The sequence below is a fragment of the Gymnoscopelus braueri genome, assembly GCF_963280865.1.
Source record: "Gymnoscopelus braueri genome assembly, chromosome: 18".
NCBI classification, from domain to species: domain Eukaryota; kingdom Metazoa; phylum Chordata; class Actinopteri; order Myctophiformes; family Myctophidae; genus Gymnoscopelus; species Gymnoscopelus braueri.
Genome location: NC_137618.1, coordinates 7015620 through 7040231, shown reverse-complemented (window position 1 = coordinate 7040231; position 24612 = coordinate 7015620). Strand labels below are relative to the sequence as shown.

The 24612-nt window shown below is 44.4% G+C and overlaps 1 protein-coding gene across 2 annotated transcripts in view; it reads left to right on the top strand.

Moving 5' to 3' along the window:
- ranbp2 (RAN binding protein 2) overlaps positions 1-19319 on the top strand; it is a 48137-nt gene extending 28818 nt beyond the window's left edge. For both annotated transcript variants that reach the window (XM_080412699.1, XM_080412698.1), the window contains exons 18-27: positions 88-5143; positions 10641-10808; positions 12038-12121; positions 13244-13458; positions 13717-14083; positions 14711-14794; positions 15230-15381; positions 16867-17140; positions 17738-18084; positions 18928-19319. In XM_080412699.1, coding sequence (XP_080268825.1) covers positions 88-5143; positions 10641-10808; positions 12038-12121; positions 13244-13458; positions 13717-14083; positions 14711-14794; positions 15230-15381; positions 16867-17140; positions 17738-18084; positions 18928-19242 — 7062 coding nt within the window. In that variant the 3' untranslated portion in view covers positions 19243-19319. The remainder of the gene's footprint in view (positions 1-87; positions 5144-10640; positions 10809-12037; positions 12122-13243; positions 13459-13716; positions 14084-14710; positions 14795-15229; positions 15382-16866; positions 17141-17737; positions 18085-18927) is intronic.
- The last annotated feature ends 5293 nt before the right edge of the window (positions 19320-24612 follow it).

Genomic DNA, 24612 nt, shown 5'->3' with positions numbered 1-24612 from the left:
TGATTTTACTTTTTTGTCTTTTGTTATTCTTGCCTTAGCTCTGGTTTAGTGAATCCAAATCATGTTTTTTTCTCTCCTTGTTCACAGGGCCCAATGTATGGTATGAGCCGCATGCCACCTCCGCCACAGCACATGTATGCGTACCAGCAGCCCACACACACGCCTCCCCTGCCGGCGGCTCCAGGCTGCATCTACCCTCCCCAGGACCAAGTCTTCGGTGCCCCTCTCCGTTTCGAGTCGCCAGCCACCAGCATGCTCTCTCCATACAGCGAGGAATATTATGGCCAACCCGCCACCAACCCTCCTCCGCTACCCGAGCCTGGTTACTTCACCAAGCCGTCCGTAGCCCCTGTACAGCCACCAAAAAGCGCCGAGGGGAAGGCCATGGATTTTGGAAAGATCGCCTTCGCCCCCCAGGCGCCATCCGAGGTCCCCAAAGTGCCGGGTTTTGGAGCTGGAGTAGTGGCTCAGTCCACACCACAGCCATCCTCGTTCAAATTCAACTCCAACTTCAAATCCAATGACGGAGACTTAACCTTCCCGGGCTCGGCCAACAAACACAGTGAAAGCCTGCTGGGTCTCCTGACGTCAGATCTTCCCGCCAAAACGGATCCACCTGAGCAGATGCCTCCGGCCCCGGAGCAGGCCCCCAACCAACCTGGCATCTTCACATTTGGCACCAAAGGTGCCGGCGGGTTCTCTTTTGCCGACGCTGTGCAGAGCTCGGGCAACGTGGGCCTGTTCGCAAACGTGGAGCAACCGTTTAGATTTGACGACGCCCCCAAGCCGATATTTGGGATGACCACGCCTGCGGAAGAGAGGGTGGCAGAGAGCGACAATGACAGCACTCACCCGGAAGAGGATGACGATGGCCCTCATTTTGAGCCCATCGTGCCCCTACCTGATAAAGTAGATGTGAAAACGGGGGAGGAAGAAGAGGAGGAGATGTTCTGCAACAGGGCCAAGCTGTTCCGATTTGAACCTGACACGAAGGAGTGGAAAGAGAGGGGCATTGGCAATGTAAAGATCCTAAAGCACAACCAGTCCGGCAAGGTCCGCCTCTTGATGAGGAGGGAACAGGTTCTGAAAATCTGTGCCAACCACTACATCGTAGCTGATATGCTCCTGAAACCAAACGCCGGCTCAGACAAGTCGTGGGTTTGGAATGCCATCGATTATGCGGACGAACAGCCAAGGACAGAGCAGCTGGCCATCCGCTTCAAAACTGCAGAGGAGGCGGCGCTTTTCAAAACGCAGTTTGAGGAAGCGCAGAAAATTGTGCCCAAGTCGCCGGAAAAGCACGAAGGTAAAGGGAATAAAGAACCGGAACCCACTCAACCCCCAGCATCGTCATTTGGAGCCCAGTTTACATTGAAAGCTGGAGAATGGGACTGTGATATTTGCTATGTGAGAAATAATGCCACGGCTACAAAGTGTGTCGCTTGTCAGAGTGACAATCCTAATGCTTCATCACAGCCAGACGGCAATGAAGCCAAAGGCCTCGCCGAAGGGTCGACCTCCGCAGGGGGCTTCTCCTTCAAGTTTGGGACCGATTCGTCAAAACCCGCCAGTTCAGGCACTGGATTCACAGGCTTTGGAGCTTTCGGAGCTTCAGTGCCCTCTTCTTTTAAATTTGGTACATCAGCTGCTACTTCAACACCTGCGGACACTGCAAACAGTGCGGACGCTGCAAACAAGCCGTCAGCTGCCGCGTTTGGCTCTGGCTTCGCTCAGTTTGTCAAAAAGCCAGGGCAATGGGACTGTGACACATGTGCTGTGAGGAATGATGGCTCCGCGGACAGTTGTCTTTCTTGTCAAACTCCCAACCCCTCAGCTAAAACTGACTCCGTGGCAGCCCCATCCGCTCCCGCAGCGAAACCCTCTGCTCCTGCTTTTGGCTCTAATTTCGGGGCACAGTTTGGTAAGAAGCCAGGACAGTGGGACTGCAACGCGTGCTGTGTAAGAAACGAGGCGTCTGCGAACAGCTGCGTTTCTTGTCAAACTCCCAACCCCTCGACTAACACGGCGTCGGCTGGAGGTTCATCTGCACCTGCCGCAAAACCCCCTAGCCCTGCTTTTGGCTCTGCATTCGGGGCACAATTTGGTAAAAGCCAAAGCCCTAGTCCCTCAGCTACAACAGATATAGAACCTCCACCAGCCCCAAAGACATCGGCCACATCATCATCTGGGTCAAGTTTCGGGGCACAATTTGGTAAGAAACCAGGACAGTGGGACTGCGGCGCGTGCTGTGTACGAAATGAAGCTTCTGCCAACAATTGTGTCTCATGTCAAAGCCCTAATCCCTCAGCCACAACAGACATAGAACCTCCGCCGGCCCCAAAGCCATCGGCCGCATCATCCGGGTCCAGTTTTGGAGCCGCTTTTGCAAAGAAGGACGGGCAGTGGGACTGCGACGCCTGCCTCGTCAGAAACGATGCCTCGGCCTCTAATTGCGTCTCCTGTCAGACTCCTAATCCCAACCCCTCCCCCTCCCTGGGAGCCATGTTCGCTAAGAAGGATGGCCAGTGGGACTGCGACGCTTGTCTGGTAAGGAACGATGCGTCTTCCAATCAGTGCGTGTCCTGTCAGACTCCCAATCCAAGTAGCACAGCCGGCACCACTGCTCCTCCCAGCTCTGCATTCAAATTTAGCTTTGGAAGTAAAGATTCATCCAGTCAACCTTCTGGAACTGGCTTTACAGCTGGAACTGGCTTTACAGCTGGATCTGGCTTCACAGTACCCTTTGGTAGCTCTTTTAAGTTTGGCCAAAGCAAAGACAGCAAAGACAGCAAAGACAAAGACTCTGCTTCTTCATTTAAGTTTGAGGCTCCACCATCTGCGGCCAGTAGTGCTTCAGGGTTCTCCTTCTCACTGCCCGTTTCATCTGGTGGCTTTAAGTTTGGCACTCAGAGTCAGGAGGACGCTGGAAAGGAAACTCCTGGAACTGAGGATCCAACACCTGCAGAGCCAACACCTGCAGAGCCAACACCTGCGTCAGGGTCTGCTTCCATGTTTCTTAAGAACATTGCCGATCAGCACAGAGAGAAAGAAAAGGAGACTGGCGTTTCTATCTCCACACCGTCGGCGTCGTTGGAAGACACCGACCCAGATAATCCACTATTCAATATTAAGCCGAACACCTTAGGTTTTGGAGATGTGGCTTGTGGAGACTTCCAGTTTGGGCAGAAAGACCCAGATTTCAAAGGCTTTTCTCGTGCTGGTGAGCAGCTGTTTGCACCACTCCCGGTGACCCCCAGGAAGGGGGTTGCCTCAGGTGACCAGGGCGAGGAGGACATGTACAAGACTGAGGAGGAGGATGACATTCAGTTTGAGCCCGTGGTTCCGTTGCCTGACAAGGTAGATGTAGTGACCGGGGAGGAGGACGAACAGGTCCTCTACTCCCAGCGTGTCAAGTTGTTCAGATTTGACCCTGCCATCAGTCAGTGGAAGGAGAGAGGGGTGGGGAACCTCAAATTCCTGAAAAATACAACCAATGGCAAACTGAGGGTGCTGATGAGAAGAGAGCAGGTCCTCAAGGTTTGCGCCAACCACTTGATCACCACCACTATGAACCTGAAACCCCTGGCGGGCTCTGATAAGGCGTGGATGTGGCTCGCCAACGACTTCTCAGATGGTGTCACTACACTGGAACAACTAGCGGCAAAGTTCAAAACCCCAGAACTGGCTGAGGAGTTCAAGCAGAAGTTTGACGAGTGCCAGAGACTTCTTTTGGACATCCCTCTGCAAACTCCCCATAAGCTTGTAGACACGGGCAGGACCGCTCACCTCATTCAGAAAGCAGAGGAGATGAAGTCTGGCCTGAAAGACCTCAAATTCTTCCTGACGGATGACAAAACATCCGGCTCTGGCTTCGCTCATTTTGGCAAAAAGCCAGGGCAATGGGACTGTGACACGTGTGCTGTGAGGAATGAGGGCTCTGCGGACAAATGTCTTTCTTGTGAAACTCCCAACCCCTCAGCTAAAACAAAGATGGGGAAGGAGGAAGGCCAAGCAGACATCTCGACGGCTACCGATGTTTCGGCACTTGTCATCAAGCACGCCGACAGTACCGGCCCCACCCTGGAGTGGGACAACTACGACCTCAGAGAGGACGCGTTGGATGACACCGCGGACACCTCCGTCTACGCCTCTCCCATCGCCAGCAGCCCCGTTCGAAAGAACCTCTTCCGCTTCGGGGAAGCCACCAGTGGCTTCAACTTTAGTTTCCAACCAATTATCAGTCCAGCCAAGACCCCTACTAAGCTGAACCAGAGCGGGGCCTCTGTGGGCACCGATGATGAGCAGGATGTCAGTCAGGACGAGGACCGGGACGGTCAGTACTTTGAACCTGTGGTCCCCTTGCCTGACCTGGTGGACACATCCACCGGGGAGGAAGAGGAGCAGGAGGTGTTCTGCCACCGGGCCAAGATGTACCGCTACGATAAAGACCTGAGCCAGTGGAAGGAGCGGGGCATCGGAGACCTCAAGATCCTCCAGAATTACGACACCAAGCGGGTGAGGCTGATCATGAGGAGGGACCAGGTGCTCAAGCTCTGCGCAAACCACTGGATCACCGCAGACATGAAGCTGGAACCGATGAAGGGCTCTGAGAAGGCCTGGATCTGGAGCGCCATAGACTTTGGTGAAGGAGCCGACGGCAAAGTAGAGCAACTGGCCGTGAGATTCAAGTTGCAGGAGATGGCCAACAAATTCAAAGAGGTGTTCGAAGAAGCCAAGACGGCACACGATAAAGACGATCTGTTAACTCCAGTGACTCCCAGGGTGGATACTCCTCAAGACACTGCACCCACAGCATCTCCAGCACCACCGGCTATCCCGGTATGTGGGAAAGCAGCCATCGCCATCCTGGAAGAAACCACCAAGGAGAGCACAGAACTGTCCCCTGACACTTTCCACACCCCCGATAGCAAGACCTCGGTGGCTAAGTCACTGTTCAGCTTCTCCAAAGTGGTGATGTCCCCTCCCAAGTTCGTCTTTGGCACAGATACCCTCCAGAAGATCTTTGGATCGCCCAAATCTTCCCCCGAGTCCGAGGCGTCCTTGTCCTTCTCCGACGCCAGAGACGGCGGACCTCCTGCCCAAGATTCTCCTGCAGTGCCTGCATTCAGAATCCCAGAGAAAGGTAAAACCGTCGTCTACTCGTGTTGACCCGTGTTATGTTTGATTCTGAAGTGAATTTGTTGATTTTTGCTTTACTTTTCCGGTGCTCGTCTCTGAATGGCAACATGTTGGGTTTCTTTTCCACATCATTTGACAGTTTGACCTCATTGTCTTGTTCCACCTACGTCTCATGTTTGCAACCAACCTATGTTCAACCTATGTTGACGGGATCAGGCTCAATGTTCACGTTCCTCCACTTCCGCTCCATACAGCCTTTTTTTTCTTATTATATCTTTAAATATATGAGATAAGTATACTTTGACAATTCTTGCAACACATTCAAATGTGTTAACTACAGTCATAACAAGACACACTCTCAAAAGGATTGCCTGAATATATAACCATTTTTGAATAATTCCAATGTACATAACCGTATTTAACCTCTATAATTGACCAGTTTTAGACTTGTTATTGTGATTTATAACTCCACCGTACTTTTAATTCCTTCTCACACGGCAAACCGTTATCTTCATAGGGTTGGATTTTAGGCTTTTCAAAGATAACCCAATGGCTTTTTGGACCAGCACATCTGCCACCCAATTTGAGCCCCCAGGTACTCCTTTGTCACAACGTGTGTGTGTGTCGCCACGTGACATGTTGACCCACTCGAACCCTCACCTGGCTGGCCCGTCACTGCCAGACAGACATAACCCAGCTGCACGGAGTGGAAAAAAACCAAATCAGGATGGCGAATGCGCTGCATGTCTTAGTTTGTGTGACCAAGCGTGGCGTCTGGTTTTTGAAGAAACCTGTACATTTGTTTGCTAACCTCCCCGAGTGACCCGCTAAATATGTGTGAATTCATATAAAACCAGACAAAGTAGCCGTTTGTTGTGCCTACAGCAGTGGTGGAAAAAGTACTCAAATGTTTTACTTAAAGGACGACTTCACCGCTTTTCAACCTATCTTCATATAATAGCTCCTCACTAATGCTCATGATAAAATGGTACAATTTTCTTCTACTTGGTCTGTGTCTCATAGGAGCGCTGTGGACAGTCCAGAAACCCGTCTACCAGTGACATCATCGTTAGGCATGATTTTTTTTCCAACAAGATTTCACATTTTTTATTTAGATTTGTATTAACACGAGAACAATGGCTTCTTTTATTGCATTGCAACTTTCCAGGAATTGAAAGCCTGCAGTTTCTATTAGCTTGGATTCCCCATTGATGATGTCACTGGTAGACGGGACTCTGAACTGTCCACAGCCCTCCTCTGAGACACAGACCGAGTAGAAAAAAATGGTACCATTTTATCATGAGTATTAGTGAGGACCAATTATATGAAGATAGGTTGAAAAGTGGTGAAGTCGTCCTTTAAGTAAAAGTATCAATACTGCATTTATAGAAATACTTTGTTACAAGTAAAAGTCCAGAATTCTAAATTTACTTGAGTAAAAGTACAAAAGGATTGGCATCAAAATGTACTTAAAGTACCAAAAGTAAAAGTACTAAATATTTGAAAATAGCCGATCTACAAGCTCACAACGCGTCGCGATGCGACGCGTTGTGAGCTTGTAGATCTGCTATTTTCAAATAGCCCTAGGTATAAAATAGGTTTAAAGTGGTTAATGTAGGTTTCATTATATCATAATTTATATCTGAAAAGTAACTAGTAACTAAAGTTTTCAAATAATTGTAGTGGAGTAAAAGTACAATATTTGCCTCTGAGATGTAGTGGAGTAGAAGTAAAAATATTGGAAATTGGAAATACTCAAGTAAAGTACAAATACCTCAAAATTGTACTTAAGTACAGTACTTAAGTAAATGTACTTAGTTACTTTACACCACTGGCCTACAGTACAATTCAACTTCAAGCGCACAGTCGAACGGGATGGTAAAACAATTTGGAGGAAATTATTACTAAATATAATTTAATCGGCAAATTAATTAGAACAATAAATTGACTCGTAAAGCACATTATAAAACTGAAACAAATCTTGAGAATGGAATATAAGTGCTGCAAAAATATTGGTCTATAAATGTAGGCACTGTGCAACAATATGAGACCCAACACTTGATGTCATGATTTCACATTTATTTTTTTATTACATTTTTTTACCCCTTTTTCTCGCCAATTTAGTCGTTTTGCCAATTTATTCCTCCCCACACACATGTGTGTTGTCACTGCTGTTATGTATCCTACTGGCTCACCTGGCAGTGAGGAGCCCCCACCAGGAGGATGTAGAGCAGTGGTTCTCAAACTTTTTCATCTCAAGGACCCCCAAATTGACTTATTAGCCCGCGGGCCCCCATTTGAAAAGATATGCCAGGGACCCCCATAGGAGAAGATTTTTACGGCTCTCTAGCAGTGATTCTCAACCATTTTAATTTCAAGGACCCCCAGTTTGACATGCATTAGGGCTACGGACCCCCATTTTATAGCATTTCTATCTCTGGGACCACAATTTAAATAGTAAAATCAATTTAATTTAATTCTGAGAGTGTACAAATGGAACCAAATGGACCCGTTAGGGTCCATTTGTACACTCTCAGAGTTACAGACCCATAAGGGTCCATTTGGTTTCTATCCATCATTTAGCTGGGGACCCCCTGGAACTCTCTCAAGAACCCCTGGGGGTCCCCAGACCCCACTTTGAGAACCAATGATGTAGAGCCTTCCTCCAATAGAGCATCGCAGTTCCCGCCCACTTCCTGGTTTTTCGTGGTGCCGGAAGGAACAACTCAATGCATTTTTCCCATTGACATTTCCAAAAATATTTGTATCTATTAATTTAAGCCTCGAATCAAGCCATCATGACATGACATGAATCATGACCACAAAACGTTTGATTCTGTGATTATTATTTTTTTGAAAACGGCAAAACAAAGGGTATTTATTAAATATAGTATATCATATAATTAAATATAAAATAAAAAAAAATCACAGAAAAAAACGTTTTATGGTCATGATTCATGTCATGTCATGATGGCTTGATTCGAGGCTTAAATTAATAGATATAAATATTTTTGGAAATGTCAATGGAAAAATGCATTGAGTTTTTTCTTCCGGCACCAAAAAAAACAGGAAGTGGGCGGGAACTGCGACGCTCTATACCTCCCACCCAACACTCCCTGCTGACAGGTGCCACCCCCAGCCCGTAGGAGTACCTGCAGTGATATCACATTGCCCGCCACATTGGCTTCCCTCCCCCGAACACGAAACCATTTGTTTTCGTATAGACGCTCGACAAGGCTGGATGCACCACGGTGGATTCGAACCCACAACCTCCTCCGGTGGTGGCCAGGCACTTTACCACCGTGCCACCCGAGCGCACCCCAATTTCACATTATTATGATGATTTTTTTATTTCAACAGGTCACCTATTTCCCATTTTACTGGTCAAAGAAGGCGTGGTAATAATATATTTATAGTAGTATACATCCACTCTTATCGTCCTAACTGGGCCGCAAACATGCTACTACCATACTCCTACTCTCTTGTTGATTTTAACCCATTGAGACCTGAAGCCGATTCTACATGTCTCCTAAATCTCAACAGTTTTCTGAAAAACGTATGTTTCTATATCAGTGGTGCTCAATCTTTTTCATGTCAAGGACCCCCAAAATTATATGTATTTGGCCGCGGACCCCCATCAAAATATTTTGTTCCAGGGACCCCCAGAAGCAACGATTTGAGTTAAAAATGTTCGCTTTAAAAATATATTATGTTCAAAGATTAGCACACATTTTCATGATTTTTCAAAAATAGCAGATATACAAGCTCGTAGCGCGGCACTCGGTGCCGCGCTATGAGCTTGTATATCTGCTATTTTTGAATAGCCTAAAGTGTAAAATGCTTTTTAGCTCAAATCTAAAAATGACACAGTTCCAGGTCTTAATGGGTTAAAGACAGGCTTGCAAGTAACTAAGAGTACTTTGATTTTAAATTAAGACTGAGATTATCTGTCAGCCTAAAATATCACAGAAAGCTGTTTTGCCAAGCTACCATGTAGTGCGGTAACTTACAAACGGCAAGGATTAATGACTTATCATTCAGTATAGATGTATCATATGTGGTCAAATGTCTTTATTTACATTATTTGTAAATACTGCAAAAAATGTAAATGCTTTGTGCTTAAGGTCCTGTTTAGACAGGACTTTAGATGGACAGAAAGCCATGGGCAGAGAACGGGGAAGATGTGCAACATGGGTCCCCGAGGGCGGAATCAAACGAGGAACATTGTGATGTTTTATAGTATGGTTTTCATTTGACAGTAGATTCAACCCTTTGTGGACACAAAATTGTGTGGGCAAAAAATACCATACGTCTTCATTGTGTTCCACGAAATACGAAGTGTACGCTTGATGACGTCAAAAGTGTTTCTACTTTGCGGCCGCACATCAGCATGACCAACGACGTGAAGCGACAACTGCTTGCATTGCAAGTGAACAAGGATGCAGGAGTTTATGTAGTATATTACTTACTGTCTATTTATGGAACAATACAATCTGTAAACCATGTCATATTAGAGGCCCCTGTCAGCCCACTGCTCTTGGAATATTTACAATTTTTCATCCCTAATTGGCTTATCTGTTGCAACACATTTAGATGTAATGCGGTACACGACTATAAGCACCGGTTGTAAAAACAAGGGTCTGCAGGTCCTGTTACTCTCCCTGTGTTGAAAGGTGAGCTGAGGAGATTCCACTGAGCGTTCACGCCCAGAGAGGAATGCGCTGTGCTGCGCTGCCTCTCCACGTCACCCGCAACCATTTTTAGTGCAGGACGGGTAGCAACAGGGTGTAAGGCGAAGCCCCATCCAACTACCAAAAAGGTAGCCAGGGTTCAAGTTAGGATAGAACGCTCCTGTGCTTCACAGGGTATTGGGTTACAAAATGACTAGGAAATGCATTCCGAGTGTGTCCCGGTAGTTTGACAGTAGAACAAATGCATGGTATGGAATTTTGTGCAATTGCATGGAGAGTTTATTCTGTGTGGCTAACTAACACCTGGATATGCAGAGAACCCCTGAAGGTGGGAACAAATTGAAGTTCCAAAGCTGCAAACTTGACCTATAGAGTACCAAAGTCTGACGTCCAAAGCCACACCCCGTCAGTCATACGCATTTTCCCATTTGCTTTTTTGATAGTGATTGTCAGTGATTAGTAGGCAGGCTTGTATTTTTGGCTTCTTAAATTAGTTTTCCAGCATTCATTTATGCTTAGTAACCATATTAATAAAATGCATGGACTGATTTATTATTATGTATACTCTATATATGAATTAAGTTTCTTATATTGATTGATTTAAACAAAGATCAGTGATATTTTTGAATGGGAGCATTTCTTTAGGACGCAGGGGGTGTGACTTGGGTACTCTAGCAAGTCTTCTACCTTTTTGTTACAATGTAACCACAATGAAGCCAGTTGACTGTAATACTGTCTTATGTCTCCTTCTGCAGCCTCTGCTCACACTGAACGTTTCCCCTCTTCATTGTTTCTGTTGTTGTTGTGTAGCGCCCCCTCAGGCAGAGGCAGGTAATGAGTCAGACGGAGAGGTGGAGGTGGTGTATGTAAGGGAACCCACGGCTGAGCAGGCTTCCTTGGCCCAGACGCTGCTCCTGCCCCACACCTTCTTCTGTTACCAGAACGAACCAGACTACGCCAGTGACTCTGAAACAGACGGTGAGACAAAAACACAGCACTGCCACCTCTTTACTTTTTCCTTAACCGTATATGAATCCTATGGTCCCTATTCTGGGGTGCATGGACATTTTAGCGAAAATAGCCGGTCTACAAGCTCACAGTGCGCTGCATTTTGCGACGCACTGTGAGCTTGTAGATCGTCTCTTTTCCACAGAGATTTGGTGTAGAGCGGTGTGGTCTTCAACGTTTTTCATGCCAAGGAAAGCTTAGCTGAGAGAGGGAGAGACAAAACAGGAACCCCCACTACATGCATTGTATAAAATTGTATTGCATATTTAACTTGTTTAATTTTTGAAAGTGCAACTTGATAAGAGTCTTTCAAAGTTAACTCACCATATTAAGCTGTCTGTCTCATCAATGTCTGTTAACCGTTTTGAGAGATTTGAGACTAGCTTGGAAGTATTCCACTTGTTTTTATTTTATTTTAAGTGCCTAATGCCTATGGGTTGGTGCGGCAGCTGTGATGGCTTCATAGATTTAGAGGAGATCAACGCTGGAGCAGCACGGACAGTTTTAAGGTTTTTATTATTTAGGTGCAAGTATAAAAGGTGACTCTTTCATACTGGCACCTAAATAATAAAAGGCTTAAAACTGTCCATGCTGCTCCAGTGCTGATCTTTTCCGCATCTGTTGTCCCAGTGACGCACCGGACTGGTGGTTTTAGGCTTAGGCGCCCCGGTAGACTCCCTTTGTTCTCAGGCTTGATAGATTTGTTTGACGGCACTCTGCTAATTTGTTGAGTTCATGTTAATGTGTATTTTCAGACATTCAACTAAAAACATGTAAAATAGATGTTCCTATTACACAAACATTTGGTGGGCCCCTTGTAGGAATTCTGAGGACCCCCTGTTGAAGACCCACGGTGTAGAGAGAAAAAAGGAGGGGGGGCTAGTCTACAAAGCATACACTATATTTTAAGTGGGTAATTTGACCAGATGTACTGTAGTGTCCATTCAAACTGAGGGGGGCACCTAATATGTAATCTGTAATCTTAACACCTTTCAGAAGCATAAAAATACACGATCTCCTCCAGACATGTATGAGCCCTTAGATGGCCCTGGAATGTCTCAATAAAGGCCTGGATTTGATTTGATACCTTATTTGATCCTCAAGGGGAAAGGTTAAGTTCTGGGCCAGGGAAGTAAGGAAGACCCTCGATCGATTAACATAATCCCCCTGAATGAGCTGAACTTGTGGTGTGTTTTCAGATGAGACCTTTGAGTCTGCAGTGAAGGCCTTGAATGGAAAGCTCTATCCTGATCCCACAGAGAAACGACCTGCAGCCTCCCATGGTATACATTATGTTACATCTCATCATGTAAATGATATACATTATATGTTACATCTCATCATGTAAATGATATACATTATATGTTACATCTCATCATGTAAATGATATACATTATATGTTACATCTCATCATGTAAATGATATACATTATATGTTACATCTCATGGTATACATGATATGTTACATCTCATGGTATACATTATATGTTACATCTCATCATGTAAATGATATACATTATATGTTACATCTCATCATGTAAATGATATACATTATATGTTACATCTCATGGTATACATGATATACATTATATGTTACATCTCATGGTATACATGATATACATTATATGTTACATCTCATGGTATACATGATATGTTACATCTCATCATGTAAATGATATACATGATATGTTACATCATCATGTAAATGATATACATTATATGTTACATCTCATCATGTAAATGATATACATTATATGTTACATCTCATCATGTAAATGATATCCTACATCTCAACATTAGGGCTGTCACCATTACACATTTAAGTTGACGATTAATTGTCACTCAAATAATTGTGATTAACGATGTGATTGTGTGTTTGGCCATTGACCATATGAAGCCTTTAAGGCTTCGTAATAAAAAAATGCACAGGGCAGATATGACAAATAACTGAAACATACAAAGAAATTATTGAGATATTTTATCATTTTATTCATCTAAGAAAAAAGCTGAAATGGCTGATCTACAAGCTTACAAAGTTGTAAGCTTGTAGATCTACTATTTCTGCTTTTTAAAATATTTTTCAACATGGAAACGGTTATGATGCAAAAATAATAATAGCGATTTGACGAGTATGTAATAACTGTGACGGGCCTACTCAACATGTACTGTATTATATATTTAGTACATCTCAACTCTCCTCCCAAATAAATACAGATTATCCTTCTTCTTTTCAATGACCATATCAGTCTGATGTCTTTGTAACAGACATACAGTATACATACACTATACACATATCTATGCATTAAAAAAGGGGGGGGGAAATGAATGAGTTTCCATATCTCTGTGCAAGTTTAATACAAGAGCTTAATTAAATTAAAAGCGGCTCCTCATCTCGTCTACCTCCAGGCGCCCAGGCGGAGGTGGCCGGTGGTCGCAGCAGTACCCCAGATTGCCAGGTGGTGTGGGAGAAGAAGGCCACGCCGGAGGAGGAGGAGAAGGCCAAGAGCTTGCAGCTGCCCCCCCACTTCTTCTGTGGCCTGGGTACCGCTAGTGACAGCGACAGTGACCGAGACAAAGCGGACGACTTTGACACAGAGGTCCGCAAGGCCCAGGAGGCCCTGGTACGCAGCATCCTCTAACTTATCACATTTTAGTAAGAAATAATAACTTAAATTTTTTTGTAGCACTTTTCAAAACTGTTACAAAGTGCTGCACACAGTAAGTGACATGAATGACCAGGTATACAGTACTGTAATACAACTATAAAAAAAAGTCCAATCACATTTTTATGTGGGGGAAAAAAAACGCATGCAAAGGAAATACAACACAATACATGCTGTAAGCCATTGAATTGGAGCTTAATTGTTGAACTGTTTCAGGATGCCGAGCTACGAATGGAAGCTGCTCCATCTTCCAGCAGCCCAGCCGAAGCTCCTCAAGACCAGACCGCTGTCCAGGAGGTTCTGGCCACTTCTCAAAAGACTCCAGAACCACAGGACCTGGGTCAGGATGCCACAGAACCACAGACCGTGGCCCAGGAGACCCCAGAAGAGCAGGCTCCAAGCCAAGGGACTGTAGAACCACTGGCCTTGGAGCAGGAGACTGAACCAGACTCTTCCACACCCCAAGAACAGTCCACTGAGGCCCAGAGTGTGGCCGCTCCCATAGACCTGTCAACGAAAAAGACCTCTGAACCCGACTCCACCACTGACACTACTATTACTACTACTGATGCTGCTACTGAAGGTAATCTAGTGAAACCACTGATTTTTAAGAGACGGACAGGAAAGCGAGGGGGTAACATGTGATATAAGGGCTTGATTTGAACCCAATATGCAACTAACAGTTTGAATATTATGACCTATACATGTAATTATAACACTGTTTGAATATTATGACCTATACATGTAATTATAACACTGTTTGAATATTATGACCTATACATGTAATTATAACACTGTTTGAATATTATGACCTATACATGTAATTATAACACTGTTGTCAATTGACAACAGTGTTATAATTACATGTATATTGTAATTATGTGTAATTGGCGAGATATCTTGCTCCATTGTGTCATTGATGAGGATATTCCCAAAATGGTCTCCTCATTGCCACACACTGTATGGTGAAGCAGCTTGCAAAGTCATTCTTTTAGCACATAAAGGAAAACAAAGAAAGCTCATATATAACATCACATACTATACATTAAGGAAGGTCAAGGTTAATGAAATGAATATACAACACCAACTACTATACAGTAAAACAAAACATTCTCCCATCTCATCCATTAAATACACTTTAAACAGATTACTTGGCGAGTATTCTGGCTGCCGTGCACTTAACCTCCCTTTACCCCGCTTTTCTCTGCAGACTTCGGCTTCAACTCCTTTGGGAGCTTCTCTTTCGCTGACCTGGCCCAAACCACCAGCGAAGAGTTTGCATTCGGAAAGCAAGGTTTGCAACCTCTTTATAAACAATAATGCATCATTGATTTTGATTGGTTGATGGAGAGGAGATCCCTCGAGGGATGAGCGGACTCATCTGAGCAAGAGGTGAAACGTAGACGAAACTGGAAGAGACTTGAGGACACATTTAGCAACCGATGACGCACGCGCAAACCTCCACGAAACTGAGTGGACAAAATCTGAAACGGTGGTTCTCAAACTTTTGAATGTCAAGGACTCCCTATAACTCATGAGAGCATTCCATTTGTGCACTCCCTAGTCCCTAAGAGTTATAGACCTGTAAAGGGTCCGTTTGGAATACCCTCAAGGAACCCTGTGCGTCCCTGGACCCCACCTTGAGAACATTTTTGCTTTTAAGCACTTTACAGCTTCACCACCCAAGCGCTGCCTGTATGTAATTATTAATGTTTTCCTTATTTTCTAGACTCCTCCTTCTCGTGGGCGAACACCGGGGCTAAGGTCTTTGGGGCTGGAGCACCGCCGGCGCCAAAGAAGGACGGAGAGGAAGAGGGGAGCGATGAAGAGGATGCGGCCAACAACGACATCCACTTTGAGCCCATTGTGTCGCTACCAGAGGTGACCTACTGACAGACACACACACACTCGTCTTTAAAAATCTGTTACGTCCATGTCCCACCCCGGGGTTCGAACCTGGGTCGCCCCCCGTGTCTAACAATGTCTCCCACTGAGCTAATAATAGAGCACACCTCTTGATCAGGTGGAAAGATTACATTTTGACCTTCAGGCAAAAATAGTTACCACTTGTCAGCCAGTAGTGGTGATACTAGGTAGCCTGGCTCCACCCCCTGAATCGTTTGCCTTGCATTCAGGGTCTGGTGACGGCGGGTGTTTCTCGGTTGAAAATCTGTACGACGAATCGGGATCGGGATAATCCAGTATGAACCAATCGCCAAAGAGTCTTTGAAAAAAACAACTTTGGCCACGCCCCCATCTCAGAAATCGGCTGCATTGAGAGGGCTTTCAGACTGAATAATGGAGTGAAACGAAATGAAAATTCAGGCTGAGTGTCAGGCTAGATACTAGGGGTGGAAATTAAAAATCGATTCATAGATTAATCGCGACGCTGACATGGACGATTATGAATCGATTCACAAATGTCTAAAATCGAAATCAGCCAGATTTTGTTTGGTTATCAGAATATTGAGAAGTCAGTGTTATTTTACAAAAAAGGGCTTGTTTATTTTCTTGTTGGTTTTCTGCAATTGTTGATGTTGGCACATATAACCTTCCAGTTGACAGTGACACATCTCTTCCATTTGTTTCTAGTATCAATAAAAGATAATGGAAGTAAATTAATCACAATGCATCTCTAATCGGAATGTAAGCGAATCGTAGCCCTCTGAATGGGAATGGAATCGTCAGGTACCTAGGTGATACCTGACCACCTTTAGTAGAGGACCAGGGAGACCAAATACAACCACCACAGTTGTGCTAGTTATATTGTATTAATGCGGCACTATGTAACTTTTTTTGGGCGGTGAAACCGCCCCTACATGTGAGGTTTGGACAGGGGGTCCCATTGCACCCCCCAACCCTGCGCTGTGATTGGCCACCATTGTACCCCCCTAACCCTGCACCGTGATTGGCCAATCACAGTCTATTCAGGACTGTGATTGGCTAGTGAAACATGACACATGTGCATAGCCCTATAAATAGGTTTTTTTTTAAGTTAGGGGTGTACAATGGTTGGTCCACAATATTACTTTTCTTCCATCACTTCTTCCATCACTGTGATGACCACTGTGACCACACCGCCCACTTCACACTGGGTGTGATTTTTTAAATAACATGTAATGTTGTCCAATCTGTATGGTAGGGTATGTTAATACAATATAACTTATACAGTTCGGGTGGTTGTATTTTGGCTCTATTGAGACATTTAGATTGTGTCAAAGGTCATGTCTCATTTTGAATTTTTAATCTGAGGTCAAGATCCTGAGCAAGGGTAAAACATTCAGCACTCCAAATCCGGGGTAGAAGAGGAAAGTTACACTGTGCAGCTTTAACACACGAATGAAAACGCTCTCGTTCTGTCTACAGGTGGAAACCAAGTCTGGTGAGGAGGAGGAGGAGATCCTCTTCAAGGAACGGACCAAGCTGTTCCGCTGGGACCGGGACCTCAATCAGTGGAAGGAGCGTGGAGTGGGCGACATCAAGATCCTCTTCCACCCCGTCAAGCACTTCTACCGCGTCCTGATGAGGCGCGAGCAGGTGCTGAGGGTGTGTGCCAACCACACCATCTCCCAGGCCATGGAGCTCAAACCCATGAACTCGTCGGCCAACGCTTTGGTCTGGACCGCCACAGACTACACAGGTACGCTGTCGCTTGGAACAGTGATTCTTCAAGGACCCCCAGTTTAACCCATTAAGACCTGAAGCCGATTCTACAAATGTCTTCTAAATCCCAACAGTTTTTTGAAAAAAATCTTTAAAAAAACAAAACTCTATTTTTCAAAAATAGCAGATCTACAAGCTCATAGCGCGGCACTCGGTGCTGCGCTATGAGCTTGTATATCTGCTATTTTTCAGTAGCCAAATAAATCTTAAAGTGACACAGATGCGTTTCAGGTCCTAATGGGTTAATATGCATTAGGCCAGTGGTTCTCAATTTTTGTATTTGGCCTGGGACCCACATCTGAAAATATTTTGTGCCTGGGACCCCCCATACAAGATTTGTGTTCCACATTTTTCCACTGTATAATAGGGTAAATGTGGTTGAAATGATTATGCTATATTAACACATTTTGTTGTGCACCCCCTGGAACCCCCTCAAGCACCCCTGGGTGAGAACCACTGCATTAGGCCATGGGGCCCCCATTTATTAGTTTTTGTTTTGTTTTATCTCTGGGACCCCAATCTGCACTGTAAAACCCTCCGTGTTAATTTAACTCTCATTCACATCTCTCTCCAGAGGGCGAGGGCCGAATAGAACAGCTGGCGGCCAAGTTCAAGACCCCCGAGGTGGCCGAAACCTTCCGGAAGACCTTCTGCGAGTGCCAGGAGCGCATGGGCCAGGACACCTCTGACCCGTCCTACACCCACATGTCCCGGGCCTCGCAGCACTCCAGGGAGACCAACCCCCTGGTGTTCCTCACCGTGGCGGCCGACGGCCAGCCTCTGGGCACCGTCACCGTGGAGCTTTTCGCCCACGTCGTCCCCAAGACGGCGGAGAACTTCCGGGTCCTGTGCACCGGCGAGAGGGGCTACGGGTTCCGGAACTCCACGTTCCACAGAGTCATACCGGACTTCATGTGTCAGGTGAGGAGAGGCGCTAAGACACTAAGGGTGACGCTAAGGGTGTCTGTTGATCAAATATCAAAATATTGTGAGAAGTTGGTTAAAAATATTGTACGTCAAGTCACCTTTATTTGTATAGCACGTTTAAAAACGACGGGAGTTTATCTCTTGGAATGAAGAGATTTTTTTTTTTAAAAGACAAAAGAATACTAAAATCAGAGAACACACTAACAGAAACTGAGTAAAACTGAAAAAAGCTAAATGACATACATTGGTTTTGATATAAACCTAGACTATGATATAAACCTAGACTATCAATCGCCCTCAGACAGAGCTAAAAGTGAGGGAGAAAAGTTTTGTCTTTAGGTTCGATTTAAGAAGATTGTCTGTCTAAGAATGAGATTCAGATAGCATGTTGTTTAGACTGATTAACATTTATGGTTGAGAGAGGGTATCGTGTTGAAATCAAGCCACGGGACTCTTAGAAGTGTTTGGTCTGTCTTTCAATAATAGGTTGACTATTATCAGATGCCTATTTTAGATGGTTTTATATTATATATATGTGTGTGTGTGTGTGTGTGTGTGTGTGCTGCTTAATTTCCCCTCTGGGATGAATAAAGTACCTACCTTACATGCAGGGTTTTATTTTTATTCTTTACAAATCAAATGCCTTGAAAATGATCTTGTAAAGAATTCCACATCCCATAGTGACCGGTTCTCTCCTAGGTTGATGAATTGAATACAATGGCTGTCCTTTTAGCCCAAGTGTTTTACTGTACCTCCGTGCCATTTACCTTTTTTGGCTAATCAAATAATCAATCAGTCAATTAAACAAAACGCCTCTATGCGCTGTCGTTTCCTCAGGGAGGCGACATCACCAACCACGACGGCACGGGAGGCAAGTCCATCTACGGCGGCGCCTTCGAGGACGAGAACTTCGACGTGCGCCACACGTCCTCCGGCCTGCTGTCCATGGCCAACAAGGGGCGCAACACCAACAGCTCCCAGTTCTACGTCACGCTGACCAAGACCGAGCACCTGGACTTCAAGCACGTGGTGTTCGGCTGGGTGCGGGAGGGCATGGACGTGGTGAAGCAGATGGGCGCGCTGGGCACCAAGAGCGGCAAGCCCAGCAAGAGGATTGTGATCACAGACTGTGGACAGCGTCCGGCTTTTTAAAACGTCACCTTGCTTTGATAACAACAGTGGATGATGGGGGGTGGTGTTCAGCGAGGCTGCAAAAAGACCTGTAGAGGGGGGGAAAAAGACATTCCGCGTGCAGCACATGGCTTTTGGTCAAAACACCCCCAAAAATGTGACGCCGGAATAAAAGCTCTTAAGGACTGGAGCTGTTGATCTAAGATCAAAGTGACTTTGGTTTTGGTTTTGTAAAGATGTATTTTGAAGCTGAATTGGGATCTGGCTAACCTTTTTTTTTGTGGTCTAAAAAGCACTGGTTCTCAAATTTTGTAATTTCATGGTCCCTCAATTTAGAATACATTAGGCCACGGACACCTATAACTTCAAGAGTTACAGACCTGTAAGGGTCCTTTTGGTTCCTAACTGTCAATCATTTAGCTGGGAACCCAGCTTTGAGAACCGCTGGTCTAAAGTAGTGCACTTCATAGGGTATAGTATATTTGGGGGGTGGGGGGGGGTTTAGACCAGTGCTCTGTTGCCGTGTTCAACTTGCATCTTCCTCATTCTTCTTACCAAGGAATGGTCATGACGCAATATCCTCAAAACTGTATTTTGTGTGTATAATTGTACATGGACTTTTCTTCCTTTTCTTGTTTGTTTTTTTGAATGTGTTCCAAAAAACGCTGGTCTACATTGGCCTCTTATTTAACAAGGTTGTTTTTTTTGTTTGTTCCTTTGTGTAAGTCATACTTAATCTGAAATTGATCGCAGAGTTTTATGGAAAAGCACCTGTCGATTTGGAACTGCGTTCTTTTCCCATTTATCTAAAAGCTGCCTCTGTGTACAGTTTGCTGTAGGTGTATTTTTTTTGTGTTTCTTTGCTGCGTTCATTAATATGCAGAGAATGACAGTTTGCACATGCCTCCGACTGAATAGTAACAGCTGAATATAGCTGTTCCACAAGCTCACGATGCCTCACGCTGTCGTGCTTTGTGAGCTTGTAGATCGGCTAGGGTCAGAATTGACTCGAGTGTGTGTGTGTGTGTGTGTGTGGGGGGGGGGGGGTCATGGAAGTAGTTATAGATGCGGAGGATATTGGGATTGTCTGAGATCTCCATCTCCCTTCTCAGCTCATGTTCTACATCCTCTTTTTCTATCTAAGTATCCCATGGAATTGACACTCCTTTGACTACGACATGGTCCACTACCGGCCCTCTGAGATGTCTGCTTCTGGACGGCCCGCCATGGACTCCCAGTCACAGCAGCACTACGCCACTGATGAGGCCTCCCTAAGCATTGCTTAGAATGTAGCCTTTAGAGCCACACTTTGCTTTCCATGATTTCTCCCTGGCAAAGGTAGACATTCCCAAAGCTGCCCCTTCCCCCAGCGGTCGACCAATTTCAAAGTCAAATCGAAGGTGAATTAATTTGCTGCTGAAGGTTGGAGCGTGAGCCAATAGCCCCCCAGCCCTTCTGATTGTGTGTGTGTGTGAGAGAGAGTTACTGCACATGGGATTGCAAACTGGTCTTTCAAGACTTATCTTTTTTTTTGGTTCTGCATCATACTCAAGAATAAAAAACACGATGAGGCATGCAACAGAGTATAAATCCCCCTTAAGATGGAAGGAGACTGCAACCGTAACAACGTTGCATCTGATTTTGTATTTTAAAAGGACCCTCTGATTATATCTGTTATATTGGGATTATAATTAAGGTTCAAACAGTGCTTATTAATGCTGGAAAAGGAGAAATAAATAAAGTTGGTTTATATAAATAATTTACTAGTCATTTTATAGACTTGTTTTTATCTGTAGACTGTGTGTCGTACGTCATTAACCACTTTCAACCTGGAGCTGAACTTTAGAAAAAAAGAAATACAAATTATCCATCCATCCAGCTTCAACCGCTTATCCGGAATCGGGTCGTTGGGGTAACGGTTCCAACAGAGATTTCCAGTCTTCCCTTTCCAGAGCAACATTAGCAACTTCCTCCTGGGGGATCCCGAGGCGTTCCCAGGCCAGCGTGGAGCTATAATCCCCCCCCCCATCTGGTCCTTGGTCTGCCACAGGGTCTCTTCCCAGTGGGACGTGCAGCAAGGATCTCCCTAGGAAGACGCTCGGGAGGCATCCGTACTAGATGCCCGAACCACCCAAGCTGGCTCCTTTCCAAGTCAAGGAACAGCGGTTTTACTCTTGAGTCTCTCACGGATGACTGAACTTCTCACCCTATCTCTAAGGGAGAGGCCGGGCGGCCACCCGTCTGAGAAGACTCATTTCGTCCGCTTGTATCCGCAATCTTATTCTTTCGGTCATGACCCACACTTCAGGACCATGGGTTAGAGTAGGAACGAAGATTTCTCAGTATATCGAGATATTTGCCTTGATACATAATATATATTATATTTTTTAATATAATTTACAAGCTTGATGCAACATGTTGAGCTTGTAGATTGGATATTTTCACTATTCGTTGTACGAGTCACTTTCAATTAAAAGTTTCACTGATATTTTTCACAACAACCATCCAACTTCTCTATTGTCTGGTACACTATTAAATCATTTCCCTCCGTGAGCGTCTACCCCCGACACTCGCGCCAAAATGACGTAGGCACCTGCAATATGTTTATGTATTTTAACTTAACAAAATATCCTCTGGTGCTTAAAGGGATGGTTCACCCAAAACAATACTTTTTTCCTATCGATTAGTTACCCCATGGAGACTTGAATTCATGGATATATATTTTTGTTTCAATAGAAAAAAAAGGCATTTTGCGGACCACTAAAATGAACGTCAACGCTACACATTACACAATATGATAAGTTTTAATCTCTGCTTACAAACACCATGTTACCATCATGACAGCTTAAAGAATCCCAATCAGAGTCTTACTTGTCACATCACAGATTTACAGGTGTAAAGCAGTGGGTGAAATTCTTCTTTCCGTGTGCACTTTAAACAGCACTGTAAGGGACTGTGTACCATGCAATATGAGCAACATAGTTCAACACCTGTTGATTCACTGTCAACAATTAAGACTTCTTGCTAAGCTGTTTTATGGTGGGATGAATGAAACTGTTTTTTTTTCCATATCAGGACGATGGCAGACTAAACTCTGAACTCCTGAAACTCACTCCTATGCAAAGTAACCAAATTTACACAAATGTAATTTTGAGGTACTTTTACTTTACTTGAGTTATTTCAATTTGTTGATCCTTTGTACATCTCAGAGACAAATCTTGTACTTTTTACTCCAGTACAATTATTTGATAACTTTAGTTACTTTGTAGATGACTAGATTTGCAGGACGCTATGCGGCCTCCAAATCCAATCCTATATTGAGTAATCGTAACCGAGTTATGGTCGTTTTAAGTCTTAAACACTGCTGTAGCGCCCCATATGTAGGCCTACGTATATATTTGGTGTGACTATTCTCATGGCAGAAAAAGTGTTTGTGCCAAGTTGGGTGTGGATTGGAAGCAACTCGCAAGCCCGGATGTTAGGTTTGTGACGTCCACAGTCGACCCACCATCCACCTATCAGGCCATTTTAATATAGGATTATTACAAAGCATACATTAACCAATTAAGTCCTACTGTATTTTGTACTTTGTTTGAAAATAATTAATCTATAAGCTCACTACGCGTCGCAATGTTGTGAGCTTATAAGTAAGTAAGACCAACAGTTTGGGGGTGGCCATAGCTGAATGGTTAGAGAGCACCTGGGTAGCCGGAGTCTCCAGTTGTCCCAGGTTCAATTCCAGGCTTGGCCAGCAATGTGCGAATGTGACCGGTCGAGGTGTCCTTGAGCAAGACACTTAACCCCTAACTGCTCCAGTGATCAGCTGGGTTGAACTGACACCAAATGTCCCCAGTGGGAGCAAGTAGGTCAATATTATTATTATTGGTTCCAGAGCCATGTTGCCATGCCCTACAGTATCCCCTGTATCTGAAGCATGATCTACGTGTACATCCCCTGGACATGACATTAGTAAACCTATATATCCCATGGACTTAACCCCCAATCCAACCATTGGTGCCGAGTGCCAAGCAGGGAGGCATAGGGTCCCGTTTTTATAGTCTTTGGTATGATCCAGCCGGGGAATGGAACCTCACGGGGGTCAAACACTGTAGTTAACACGGCCAAAAAACTAAACAAATCGATCGACAGAGCCATGTCACACTACTTCACACAAGCATTTTCTTTGTGTTGTCTGTGATGCAACAGTAGAAGGTAATTAGTTGAATAAAAAATGAGATGGTTGTCATTGAACATTATTGCCTTTTTGTTTTTCCAGTTCATATGAAAGAGAATCAGAGCTACAAAACTGTTTTGTAAATAAATATTTTCTGTTGAGTTTTCTTTTTTAATTTCTCCCCAGAAACGTTAAGCTCTGAGAAAATCCGGCTTCAAAGTTTTAGCAAGGATTTTCACAGCTCAAAATACCCCCGCCCAAAATACATAGTTGGAAAAAATAATGTATTTATTCATTTATAGAATTATTATATTTAGTTAAAGTCATACTGTGTAACTTTTCCAATTAAACAATTAAAATATATATAATCTTGGTAGGCTATATTTTTATCAGTGGTATATTTTTCACAATTACCATGTATGGTGTTTGTTTTATTTTTTTTAATAATATCACATATCATGAATGCAACATCCAATCAATCATACTGAACCCAAATTGGACTGGCCTAGTAGAGCAGATCTCCAACACCGCTTTCACTTCTGCCCATAGGGGGCGCCACAAACAAACAGTTGCACTGTCTGTCATACAAACTGTATTTCCCCCACAGCGTGTGTCCTGACGGCTGCACCCCACAACGGACCTGGGTAGGCCAGCAGGCCTGGCGGAGATCTGCGCTCTGAGGAGCTTTCAATAAACAATCATCTCTGCATTCACTTTCATGTTGAGTAAGCCCAAAAGCAACAAAAGGGGGAGGGGGAGGGGATGTGTCAAATGGAGTGTAGACCAGTACTTTCAATTATTTTGGGGGAATTATTTTTCCATGCACAATTATACACAAAATAAACTGTTTATGAATATTGCGTTAAGATCATTCCTTGCGTTATGATCACCGACACCCCCTATATATATATATATATATATATATATATATATATATATATATATATATATATATATATATATATATGTATATGTTAAAGGGAGATTGAAGAACCAGGGAGATTGAAGAAAGCGTGCTCGTTTTTACCACCCAACCAGCAATTCTGTAGAAAAAGCACTAGAGGGAGCCACGAGCCAGGCTTTCCAACTAAAGTGCACACACATATATGGCCGCAATCACACACACACACACGCACACACACGCGCATGCACACGCGCTCATGCTTTCAATTTAGAAACAACACTAGAGGGAGCCACGAGCCAGGCGTCCCAACTAA